Source organism: Xenopus laevis, chromosome 7L (assembly GCF_017654675.1).
Source record: "Xenopus laevis strain J_2021 chromosome 7L, Xenopus_laevis_v10.1, whole genome shotgun sequence".
Classification (NCBI taxonomy): domain Eukaryota; kingdom Metazoa; phylum Chordata; class Amphibia; order Anura; family Pipidae; genus Xenopus; species Xenopus laevis.
Window position 1 is genome coordinate 118,863,377 of NC_054383.1, and position 13,365 is coordinate 118,876,741.

The 13,365-nt window shown below is 35.8% G+C and overlaps 1 protein-coding gene across 1 annotated transcript in view; it reads right to left on the bottom strand.

The window, feature by feature from the left end:
- Positions 1-12,425, bottom strand: part of otogl2.L (otogelin L homeolog) — a gene marked incomplete at its 5' end in the record, with an annotated part of 52,158 nt that extends 39,733 nt beyond the window's left edge. Inside the window, 8 exon segments of the mRNA NM_001089059.1 lie at positions 1,863-2,030; positions 2,337-2,504; positions 2,883-3,050; positions 3,349-3,510; positions 4,946-5,092; positions 6,009-6,058; positions 7,677-7,740; positions 12,235-12,425. Of these exon segments, the coding sequence (NP_001082528.1) occupies positions 1,863-2,030; positions 2,337-2,504; positions 2,883-3,050; positions 3,349-3,510; positions 4,946-5,092; positions 6,009-6,058; positions 7,677-7,740; positions 12,235-12,304 (997 nt within the window).
- Positions 12,426-13,365: the final 940 nt, after the last annotated feature.

The window sequence follows — 13,365 nt, forward strand, 5'->3', positions numbered from 1 at the left end:
AAAAAGAAAAATTGTCCGGGGGCCACACATGAAATACACAAACACTTTTGATTTGTAAAAGTAAAGAAAATACACAGAAAAGAACTGCAATACCAGTTGAATAACAAGATGGAGCTATACATTAGAACAGTGATCCCCGACCAGTAGCTCGCGAGCAACATGTTGCTCACCAACCCCTTGGATATTGCTCCCAGTGGCCTCAAAGGAGGTGATTATTTTTAAATTCCCGGCTTGGAGGAAAGTTTTGAATGCATAAAAATCACGTGTACTGCTAAAAACAGCCTCCTGTAGGCTGCCAGTCCACATAGGGGCTACCAAATAGCCAATCACAGCCCTTATTTGGCACCCCAGGAAGTTTTTGCATGCCTGTGTTGCTCTACAACTCTTTTTCTTTTTGAATGTGGCTCACGGGTAAAAAAAAGGTTGGGGAACCCTGCACTAGAATATTGGACATCTGGATATTAAATAGACTTATTATTATATTATTATTATGACGTTTCCTCGGGAACTGAGTTTCAAGATGGGCCACATTCATATCCATCCTGGGCCGCATGTGGCCCTCGGGCCGCAGTTTGGACACCCCTGTCTTAGATTAACTGATAATATTATGTGATAGTACCTAACCTAATGTTGGCAATGCAAATTGTGCCATTGAACAGACATAGAATATTGGGGTCCCTTCGGGCACTGCACCAATATGCTTTTACCACTCGAGAAATGTAAATATATCAATGTCTTGCCTAATTTTGTTATGCCATTGCATTTATTAACTCATTTACTAACCAGTGCAACATTTTGCACCCAAAACATAAGGCACAAAATAATTCACACCTTTTCTTGACATGACATCACCTTAAAATAGTTATTGTAATAATAAACGATTATCAGTGACTGTATAATTATTTACGCAAGGCTATGGGAGCATTGGCCCTATTAATTAAAGACTTGCTTCCTACACTTTCAAATTGTTGAAAGACCAATGAGACTAAATTAAACACAACTGAGAGATATACAGGTATAAGAAAAATAAATGTTCAAAAGCACAGGTAAGGGATCTCTTATCCAGAAACCTGCTATCCAGAAAGCTCTGATTTACAGGAAGGCCAAATACAAACTAAGCTGCATTAATCCATACTAGTGGCAAAACAATCCTATTGGGTTTATGTCATTTTTAAATGTTTGGCTTTGTCACTCTTTCCCAATCTTCAGTCTAAAACAGATAATTTGTGGTTAAATACTGTCGAATGTTTTTATTGATGTGACATGTATGTATAAAATATCCTGCATATCATTAAACTAGTGGCAGGTGAAACTATGAGCATGATGGGCAATGTTTTCTACATACAAGAACTCCCCAAGAATTCCAGCTAAATAGTTTGCACTACAAACTCCAAACGCTGACCTCCATCCTCCACTGGACCTCTAAAGGATTTATTGTGCAGTGTGAAACAGGGGCTTTCTGATGGCTCAAGGGTACTCATGCCATTAATACATTTTTGCTGTTGCCTTTGCAACTCCTTCCAAAAAAAGGAAGAACATACTTTTACTAACTCAGTGTCAAGGCCAATACAATACAAGTGGGAGACATATTGTTGATATTGGGGCCAATCCCAAACTCAATCAAGAACTTGAGTTAGATGCCAGGTATCAATATATTTAATTTCAGATGCCCAGTACTTGCTCTCCATTTTTGAAGCTGGACTTTTTCTGAGCTTTGACTTTCGTTACCATTATTAGAAACACTAATTGAGATCAGTGATGGTTTAACAATGATAATCTATAATGATCCTATCTAAACTAAAACTGTGTTATCTGTGGATAATTTTTTGATGAAAATATTCACTATTTTTGCTAATTCTTACCCTTTTTTTCTTTGGAGCCATCATCTTTTTCTTCAGCTGAGCCCTTCTGCCACCTGTTCTTGTTTTTCTCTCTTTTCTCGTGGCTATTTTCCTTGCTTTCCTTGCTGGAGTCATCATGACCGTTGCCCTTATTATGTTTTGGCTTTACTTTGTCATTCTTCTCATGATCTTCGGTGAAAGAAAGGCAACATGAGTTTTAGGGCTATTTCTATTGTTTTATTAGAGAGACATTATGTATAAAACATCCTATATACCAACTCCTTTACTGGTGTAATGGAAAGTGAAGCAATGAGCAATGACTAGAGTTTAGAGCCAGGTCTGTGACTTTTATTATCATCATTATAAACACTGATCAAGATCAGTAATGGCTTCGCATTGGGACTCCAAAGGGATGCTTAGTTGTATCTCAAAAAGAACTGTTACCCATGGACCATTCTCTGATGAAAAATATTTGTTACCTTTGATCATTCTTACCCTTTTTCTCTTTGGACGAATCATCTTTTTCTTCAGCTGAGCCATTTTGCCATCTTTTCTTGCTTTTCTCTCCTTTCTCGTGGCTATTTTCCTTGCTTTCTTTGCTGGAGTGATCGTGATCATTGCCCTTGTTTTGATTTGTCCTTACTTTGTTGTTCTTGTCATGATCTTCAGAGAAAGAAAGGCAACATGAGTTTTAGGGGTATTTGTAATATTTTATTGGAGAGACATTATGTATATATGCCTTATGTATTAGAGTTTTTGTGTTTTTTAGACTAAATAAATCTCAAATTGTTTGAGCTTTTAAGAAATACAGAAAAAACACAGATTAGTGGAAAAAATAGTAAACAAAAAACATAGTGTGGTCGTTTTAGACTTCAAGTAATTGTTCTATTGTTTAAAACCTTGACTTTTTGGACTTTCTATGACTTTTCTTTATGTACAATGGGACGCCAATGAGATACTGAGTTTTGTTGTCAAAAAGAACTGTGTTAAACACTTATTAATTGACCGATGAATATATAGGTTATCTTTGTTGATCCTTACCCTTCTTTTCTTTGGATGCACTGTCGTTTTCTTCAGATGAGTCCTTTAGCCATCCATTCTTGTTATTCTGTCTCTTCTCATGGTTTTTCTCCTTACTTTCCTTACTGGAGTCATTGTGATCTTTTCCCTTTCTTTCATTTGTCTTCATTTTATCATTCTTTTCATGACCTTCAGTCAAGAAAGACAGTCATAGTTTTATTTCTATTTCTAATTATTTGATGCTATGGTGTACATGTAGTATATAAAACATACTGCATTAGGGCTGTTTATAATCTGCCATCATTTTTACCCCCAACACCACATTTTGCCTCCAGAATCCCAGCATAATTGTTACCACTACAAGAATTTTGCCCCAAAACATGCCTGTCCCTTTAGCTGTTCCCCCAACATAATGACGGTTGGTCTACTCATCATACACATGAATAACTCTCTGATACATGTATTTATTGCTTTTGTTTACACTTACTCCATTTTTCTTTAGATGCATTTTCTTCAGATGAATCCTTTGACAATACATTGTTGATTTTCCGTCCTTTCCCTTTGTTACTATCCTTGTGTTCCTTGCTGGAGTCATCATTATCATTACGGTTGCTTTGGTTTGGCTTGAATTTATTGTTTGTCTCATAAGCTTCAGTAAAAGAAGGAAATTCTAGTTTTAGGTCTTTTAAAAATTAAAATTGTTTACTGATATGATAAATCTCTATTAATCATGATAGATTAATGATTAATAGATTATGATATGGTTAATTTGCTAAACTAGTAGAAAGTACAAAATATTAATAAAGGTTACTGTTTTGCACCCACAATGCAACATTGTTCCCACCGACTTCCAGCACAATCACAGGTATGAATAAGGTATGCTGAGTATTGCATTTGCACAGCAAATATTCACATGCAGCTTTTTATCTGTGACATGATATTTTAGGTTATTCTAATATTATGCTATTGATATCTGTATTTGTTTTTATTATCTTGATGTATATCACATGCGGTTTAAGGTTATCTAATGTTATATGCTTAATTGTTAAGGTTATCTCTGCGCTGTACCTTGTGAACAGTCCATACCACAAAGTCAATTCCAATGTACTAAGTCAATAAACTTGACTTGATATGTATCATATGCAGAAATTCCATTAATCAAGCTGATTGTTGCTATCCAAAACTGGTGGAACATTACTAACTAAGCCTTTTAATAATCCGATATATGAACCAAATGTATATTTTATGGGATTGTTTCAAATACTGACTCCTTAAAAAACAAGGCTGAGCTGAATATCAAACTGTTATCCAAACTCTAATTGACATGGTCATCTATACTGTCCCATATGTCAGGTAGGTACTTCCCTGCCTCTTTCGATTAAATTCAGTTATAACTGTTGTCAAATATATATTTAGTTTTTGGGTAGTGTTTTATGTCAAAGATATTCGAAACGCGTAAGCCTGTAATCCACAATTGTACTTCAACAAAGACCTTTTTTACTACTACTGCCTGGAGGATTGCTCTTTGCGTGCCTACCCTACAAACAAAAGATGATGTCCATTTTAATCAAATAATTAAAATTTTTGAAAATGATTTCCTTTTTTCTCTGTAATAATAAAAAACTGCCTTGTCTTGATTGAAACTAATATAATTACTCATTAGTGGAGGCAAAACAATCCTATTGGGTGTACATTTCTGCATGTTATGTTAGGGAAATTTTCTATACAGTATTGAACTTGCCTGTGTTATCAAATTAGTTGTCTCTTTTTATACGAATGCTTTTAATATTATCTGTATAAAGCAACTGACTTTTTTCTATTGTGCTTTATACATTTATTTATGGCCTTTGTTTGAAACAAAGCCAGTTACATTCCAGTTACATTCCTGTAGATCAGGGTGGATTTAATTGTCCCCTGATGCCATGTTAAAGGGACAGCTAGATGAGTTTTATTCAGTATTATGCAATGTTAATTCTATATGTTATTGAACCTATAGTAAATGTGCATTCGTTATTAGATTTCAGGAAACATGAGCAAAGGGAATACTTGTTGTGAGACCAAGCAGAATAAAGATGAATACGTACCACTGGGGTTCTTCTTATGTCCTCCAGACGCAGCCCGTTTCGCTCGAACATTCCCCTTGCTCTCGCTGCTTTCAATGATATTTGGATCATCATCATCATAGACTATCGCATCAGTATTCTGCTCAGGTGTAGCCACCTTTTTAAAGACTATTTAGAAGTAAAATACATGTCAGTCCCAAAATATATGCCAAGGATTCTAAAACATAGAGAAAGACAAGGAAAAGGAATCCTAATGTTCCCCTCTTGCTCCTTTCTTATTCTAAAGATAGAACAAAGTGTTTGAGGCTGGGATCTTCTCAAAAGAAAACCACGATGACCAAAACACTTTCCCCAACTAGCACTCACTTTCCATTCTGTTAATTAGGAAATGCAGCACGAGTCTGACACACCATAGTTCCATTAAAGCAAGTATCACTTAGGATTTATTCTGCAGAGAGATGCTACTTGGTGGCACTACGTTATACTACATTAAAATGGCAAAAAAATTTGAAAAAAACAGAATAACACAAAGAAATCCAGTATAGAAAAAAAAACAGACCAAAGAATATCTCTGATTGGTACTAAGCTTGTTAGAAAATATGAATAATAAATAGTTCAAAATTATTCGGAGAGCCATTGACTTAAACACATTTGGACAAAATAGGCGTGCAGATAAAAAATTTAAAATTGATACGCGTCAAAATAAATTTGACGCCCATTGACTGCAATGCGTTTCACAAGTTTTTCGGGACAAATTCGCCTATCACGAGTTATAACCAATCTGTTCTGCTGTTGTTCCAGATATATGTTTTGTTTGAGAGAAAGGGTTGAGAAACAGGTTTTATGTCTAAATGGGGTCACTATTTATAGGATTATTTGCAGGGTCATTAATTTTTATTAAATGGGAGCAGAGGGTTAGCCTTGCTCTACAAAGCAGCACAGATGAAGATCAGATGATGAATTTCTCACCAAACATCCCCTAATAAAAGTCCAGCACTGGCCAACCAAAAGTCTTTGCCATGATATTGATGTAGAGGTATCATGCAATAAAGGAAAATTAGATTTCCAAGAAGGGAACACTTACTGCAGTTCGCATCACGTGCACAGTCTGTAATTCTTCCATTGGTACATTCACTGCAGGGTGTAAAAGAGACAATTTTAATGTACCATTAGAGGGGATTCTCCAGAACTCGATCCTAAGGGGCGACCCAAACCCCTAAGTGATTTATTGCTCAACCTAATTTTGTAAGAAATTATTGTTCTTAAATGGGCTGTCTGAATCCACTCTTTCTTTACCAGATATACAGTCCCTTTTAAATCAACTCTGCTGGCAAGAAGCAACAAGGATCAAATCAGCAGAAGCCCATCAAAAAAAGAAGATTTAATGAAACTTGGTCAATATTCTGGGACCAAATTGATTTTAGATTCAAACCACGTATTCTGGGCTCGTTACAGTTATAATTTTCTTATAGTGGTTAATCTGATGTGTCCTTAAAAAGTAGTTTTCATTTTATGATTGTAACAGTTAAGAATCTTACATAAATTCACTGAGCGTGATTTGGAAGTTAGGATGTTGTAAATTACTTAGGTGGCATCACCAATGAAAAACTATATTTTATTTTTCTTTCTGTGCATAGTTGTATAGCTGTGCCTCATTGTATAGCTTTGTTCTTTGATTTTTGGTTTGAAATCCTGCTTGTTTAATGTGAAAAACTATAAAAACATTTAAACAGAAAAAAAAATCCTTTACACATGAATACAGTTGTGAACTTTTCAGCCAATGATAAGTATGACAAAGGGGTTATTTACTAAAATCCGAATGCAAAAATCCCGAAAAATTTGTGATTTTTTAGTATAAAATCTGACTTTTGAAAAATCACAAATTTTTTCGGAGTTTATTATACCCTGAAAAGTCTGAATCTGAAAATCTGGCATCTCAGACCTGTTGAGGTTGCATATAAGTCAATGGGAGAAGTCCCAATGATTTTTTGATGTGCACTGGCCTTCATGCAATACCCCAAAGTTTTCTGAGTGTTTGGGCAAAAAGCATAAGAAATCGGGTGACAAATTTGAAAAAATCGTGAAAATTTGTTTTTTTTTCCTGGCAAACGAATTTTCAGGAAAATGTAAAAATAAATACTTCTATAAAAACCTGTGCAGATTAGATCGGAGTTTGTGGCTGCAAAAGTTGAGATAAACTTTGATAAATAACCCCCTTAATGTTTATTTTATTAATGTTTATTTTTTTATTATTATTAGTATTATTAATATTTCTAAATGCTTGTGGGTGTGCTATATAATATATGTCTAGGATTCTTTTTTAAGTAAAGCTCTGTCTCCTTGGTTAAGATCTAGGACGTTAGTAGTTTAAACAGAAACAACACAGTTGAATATTTTCCACTTCCACTTTGGGTTGCCTTTAAATGACATGGCGCTTCTGTATCAGCTAGATTAGGGCCATCCAATTGGAAGCCTATGGGCTTGATACAGACCTCAGTACAATATTATAGCCTTTAGCTTGCCATGCCATGCAATGTCATCAATACGTCCACTACACTGTTAAAATATTTCTAGGTGGCTCTGCTTTCGTATCGTGTCTGACTGTGGTTATTAAATACAAGCGTCTAATATTCTCTGAAAGTGAGTTCCAACTCTGTATTAAGAAGGTTTGTTGGTTAATTGATTGGGTTGCAACAGAGCAGGGGGATACTGAGAACAACAGAAATATAATCAAAAAGCTTTCCATTCTTACCAGATTTGGCAGTCATATTTAATAGTATCTCCATCTTTGTAGACCTGATCGTAGAAGAAGCAATCTGTTGGGAGAAATAATACAAAAGTTGCAAATTTATAACATATTAACAGCTTATTTAGAATAAACTAAATATAAATCATCTCCTCGTTTTTAAAGTCATTCCCTTTTGTGGTTCTTTTAGAGATGCCATCCAGGCCCTAACATTGAGATCAGCAATGGAACAAGATGAGCCTTGACCAAGCAGGTGCCATTTTGTTCTGAAGCTGTTCATACACCATGCATGTATATTTGAATAGAAGAAGTGTAGGAGAAGCGCACACATGAACATCCTCAGGTATGGTCCCAGTTTGCACTTCATTCAGAAATAAAGCAATATTTTGCGTGGACACAGAGCTCAAAGGGGACATCCCTTGGTCAATGGATAATAACAAGAAAGGTTGATGAATAGCTAATTGATGTTAAGTGATTCCATATATAATGTAAGAAAATGCACGTGTTTCTTTTTGCACTCATGTTAGTATATGAACCTTATTACATATATATCTATATATAGATATATATGTGGAATTTTAAGAAATCTGGAAATAACTAGTAAGAGACCAGAACGTAAAGTCAATAGAAGTGAAAAAAATTGAAAGGGCGTGCATGCTGAGTAATGAAGTATCTTGTAAAACCTGCTGCATAGAAAACTGCAACACCTACAGAATAACTGACCCATGCCAGGGTATAATGTTACTATAAAGACTTTCCTACAGAAATATTCAAGGTTTGTGCAAATATTTGAATATAACAGGCATATGTCTATCAATTCTTGATATGAGGGAAGGGGTCTCTGTGTTCCATATTCATGAACTATTTCAAACCAGCCTTTTGTTTTAATCTGACAGCAGAATTCTCGAACTCAAAAAGCCAGAAGTCATTTCTAAGCCTTCATCTATGTCATGACTGTCCCTTCAGGGACTCTCTCTGCACTGCCTGCAGTTCAGAGGAGAATGTGGAAATACTGCTAAATCACTCATAAACATTTCAAGTCGTTTATATGGTGCCCAACCAGTTTTTCTTTTTGGAGGAACATGCTGAAAGTTAGTCATTAACTTGCTTCCCATGTAATCTGGGCAAAGAGATAAATCACACAGGGAGGGGGACATAGTTGTCATGATTGGAATGGTTTATGTTGTTTCCAGAAACAAGCTGGATCATCTTATAAACCAATGGAACATCTTCTCTAATGACAAACAGGAGACGTAGCTCTCACTCTAAACCAGGGATCCCCAATCTTTTTCACCCGTGAGCCACATTCAAATGTAAGAGGGGGTTGTGGAGCAACATAAGCATGAAAATAGTTCCTGAGGATGCCAATGAAGGTCTATGATTGGCTATTTGGTAGCCCCTACATGGACTGGCAGCCTACAGGAGGCTCTATTTGGCAATACAACTGTTTTTATGCAATGAAAACTTGCTTCCAAGCCTGGAATTTAAAAATAAGCTCCTGCTTTGAGGCCACGGGGAGCAACATCCAAGGGGTTGGGGAGCAACATGTTGCTCATGAGCTACTGGTTGGGGATCACTGCTCTAAACCTATAAAAAAAAAACTCCAATAAAGCCTGCTCCAACTGCCCAGATTCCAAGCTGTAATATTTGATACATTATTCATTTAATACGATGAAAAGTAATGTGCCATGGCTAGAAACATGAAAAATCTTCATACAGGTGTGGGATTGTTTATGCAAAATGCGTAGGACCTGGGGTTTATACATAATTTAGATCTCCATACATTAAGTCTATGGAAACAAACCCAGTATTGCTTCCAATAAGGATTAATTATATCTGGGATCAAGTACAAGCTACTGTTTTATTTTTACAGAGAAAAAGGAAATCATTTTAAAAAATTGTAATTAGAACAATTACAATGGAGGTTATGGTAGATGGCCTTTCCGAAATTCAGAGCTTTCTGGTTAACGGATGCCATACCTGTACCAAGAAAACCAGACATTAGAAATTAGCTACATTAACATTAACCAAAGTAGGCTTCTGCAGTTGTTGTTCTCTATGGGATCCACTTAACAAATGCCAATAGAATAAGGAGATGCTTAGGGGGTTTATTTATTTTATATAAGCTCAATTTTTTCTGGTCTGACCAGTTTAAAGATATTGTGGTCTGCTTTGGGTTTAACCCTATAATCCGAAAAATTAAGGGGGGAAATTGTACGATTCAGGTTTTCGCTTGATTTTATCGAGTTTTTTCCCTGATACAATAAATTCGAGTTATTTTAATGATAAATAAGGCAAAATGATGGTCGTGGTCAAGCTTTTTTTAGTTAAAATATTAGATAAAATCGCATTTTAGTAAATGACCCCCTAAGCATCCTTATAAAGATAAATGTATATCTAAATGCCTTCTGGCACCTGCAAGTGTCCCCTCTTCAAGTTTATCTTGTTTGAAGGTAACTAATATTTCTTATTTGTAGCCAGGAAGAATTTCTCTAGCTTCAGGCAGCCAATTCACTAATCAGATCAAAGATTTGTTGCAAAGGTTTTTTAGAACCTTATCAGAGGCATAAAATCAGGATCAGCAGAAGCAACTGGTTTTACTGTGTCAAGTTGTTGAGCTAGTATTATAATGAGGGAAGCCAAAAGTTTCATGTAGTGTAGCATTATGGGCATCCACACAGAAGTCGAAAAGCACTAACCCATTCCTTTAGATTGGGGGTCCCCAACATTTTTCACCTGTAGCAAACATTTAGATATAAAAATAACTGGGGAGGAATGCAGGGGTGAAAAATGTCCCTAGGTGGTGCAAAATAAATGCTATGATTGGCTATTTGGTAGCCCATATGTGAACTGGCAGCCTACAGGAGGTTCTGTTTGGCAGTGCACCTGGTTTTTATGCAACTAAACTTGCCTCCAAGCCAGGAATTAAAAATAAGCACCTGCTTTTAGGCCACTGGGAGCAATGACCAAGGGGTTGGAGAGCAACATGTTGGTCACGAGCCACTGGTTGGGGATCACTACTTTAGATGATGGCCTAAATCTGAGTTGAGTGAGTGCTGTGGTTCCCTTCACTTCAACATCAGTCAATGTCCAATCCACCCATGAATTTTTTTCAGTTTGGGTAGAATTTTAAAGGTTTAGCATTGTGGTAAAAATTGGCCATTCTGCAAGATAAAACCCAGGCATGCATGACCACCTTAAAAAAAGTAAAGTTATGAAACCTTTCTAGATAATAGATCTTTATGGGAGATATTTCAATCAAAGGATTTCCGGTTCAGCAAGCAAAATAAAAGAGGCAAATCAGCCAAAGAAAGTGGTGGTAATGCAAGTCTAAACTCCAGCAATAATTGTAGCACTCCTGGTGTATGTGCCATTAGACCTATGTTAAACTCCGACTGCAGCTAAATACTCGCAGACCCAGTCAGATCTAGTTTCCTGCAGTTTATTTGTTTATTGTGGGTAGATTGGCGTGTCTCCATAGCACAGATTCATTGCAAGAATATGTGCGATTTTATTATAGGCTTGTATCATGGATAAATAATCATATACGCCTTTGGCACAGTGATATTTCTAAATAAAAAGAATTGTTTCTCTTTCTCTCTCTCTCTGGTATGGTTTAATTGTTCCAATTCTAAATGTGACTTGTTTTTGAATAGTCTAGCAGGTTTATCCACCCTGAAACGCCTTTCAAAGAGTATTGGCTGCTGGATGTTTGCTATAAATACAGGTATGGGACCTGTTATACAGAATACTCAGGACTTGGGTTTTCTGGATAAAGGATCTTTTTGTAATTAAGTCGACAAGATGTAAACATTAAATAAACCCAATAGGTTGGTTTTGCCTCCAATAAGGGTTAATTATAATTTAGGTTGGACAAAGCACATGTATTGGACCTGTTATCCTGAATGCTCAGGGTCTGGAGTTTTCTGGATAAGGGATCTTCATGCCTTAAGTCTACTAGAAAGTCATGTAAACATTAAATAAAACCAATAGGCTGGTTTTGCTTCCAATAAGGATTAATTATATCTTAGTTTGGATCATGAACAATGTACTGTTTTATTATTAAGCAGAAAAAGGAAAGCATTTTTAAAAATTTGGATTATTTGGATAAAATTCAGTCTATGGGAGACAACCTTTCTGTAATTTGGAGCTTTCCGGTTAATGGGTTTAGGGATAACGGATCCCATACCCGATCGCATATCTGATTTTAAATAATTGCGCTTAGACAGAGGCTGTAGTGCTCTTCCATCCCATGTTATAGCATTGACAATCCAATGGATACAACCAGTGCTAAGTGTAAGCTGCAATTAAACGTTGACCAACTGATAGAAACAATGTGCAGCACATACATCCAGCATTTGTAAATCTATACATTAATTATAAGAATAAATAAAGAGTTAGTACTACAAGAAATGTAAACTCATGTGCCAGACCAAGGCCCCTCATTCTACATGTATCCCTCATTACCTGTCATTAAAGTCCTTAGCAGCAGTGTCAGTATACAGTATGCACATTTACACATATATATATATTCAAGACATTATTGAGGAATATTAAAATTTACCTCCATTATCTCCAGACCCAGTGCTGAAGACGCAGGCGACAGTGAGAGCCAGGAAGGGAAGTACCCTCATGGTTTTAGCCAAAGTGGAACCACAGCAGCTGACACAGTAGTCCCTGATTCCGTTGAGTCCCAAGTCAGGCTACTTTGAAAGCATTAACATTCCCCAGATGAAAACTCTCCCAGTGACAACCTTGCTCAGTGGAATGTAAAGACAGTCAGGCCATCTCTTCTTTTTATAAGGTGGACTACAGGCATGGGGGAGGAGATCAGTGACAGGTATGACAGGTTTAGCAACACCCTGACAGGTCTCAGTATTGTAGAAAAGCAGGTTTGGCATTTGTATCAGAAATATTTCCATTTCAAACTGGGCACTTATAGCTAGATGTATCTAATCCTTATTATGTAATCGGTGCATTCAGGTAGCAAACACTGAAATTGCAATATATTTTGGGACATTGTATTTATTTTGTAATTTGGCATTCTATCAGTATTTAATAACTTTATATCATGTGTATCATTAGAACCTACACTTTGTATATCTTACATATTTACCTTCTATATCTATCAATTATCTATCATCTATCTATCTATCTATCTATCTATCTATCTATCTATCTATCTATTTATCCATCATCTAGCTGTATTATCTATCTTTCTATATATCTATATATTTATTTAGCTTTCATCTATCTTTTTATATCTATCTATCTATATATCAATTATATTCAGTATGTATTATATATATATATATATATATATATATATATATATATATATATATATATATATCAATGGATCTATCTATGTATTATCTATATATCTTTCTATATATCAATCAATTATCTATGTATCTACCAGTTATCTATCTATCATCTGTCTGACCATTATCATGAACCAGCATTGTAAACACTGACCTTTTCTGTAATTTGGGAAACGGTTTTAAATATTGGATGCATATCATTAAGTACCAAAGCATGCCACACACATAAGGTGAAATTTGGGCTGCCTATCAAGGTCCCCCTAAACATATCACAAGTTAAGTGTTTGGGTTAAAGAAATACATCAGATCCAGTGTTTGGCTATTTTATTTTTGCAGTCACAGATCTGCTTGGCCAGGTTCCCATTGGGTGC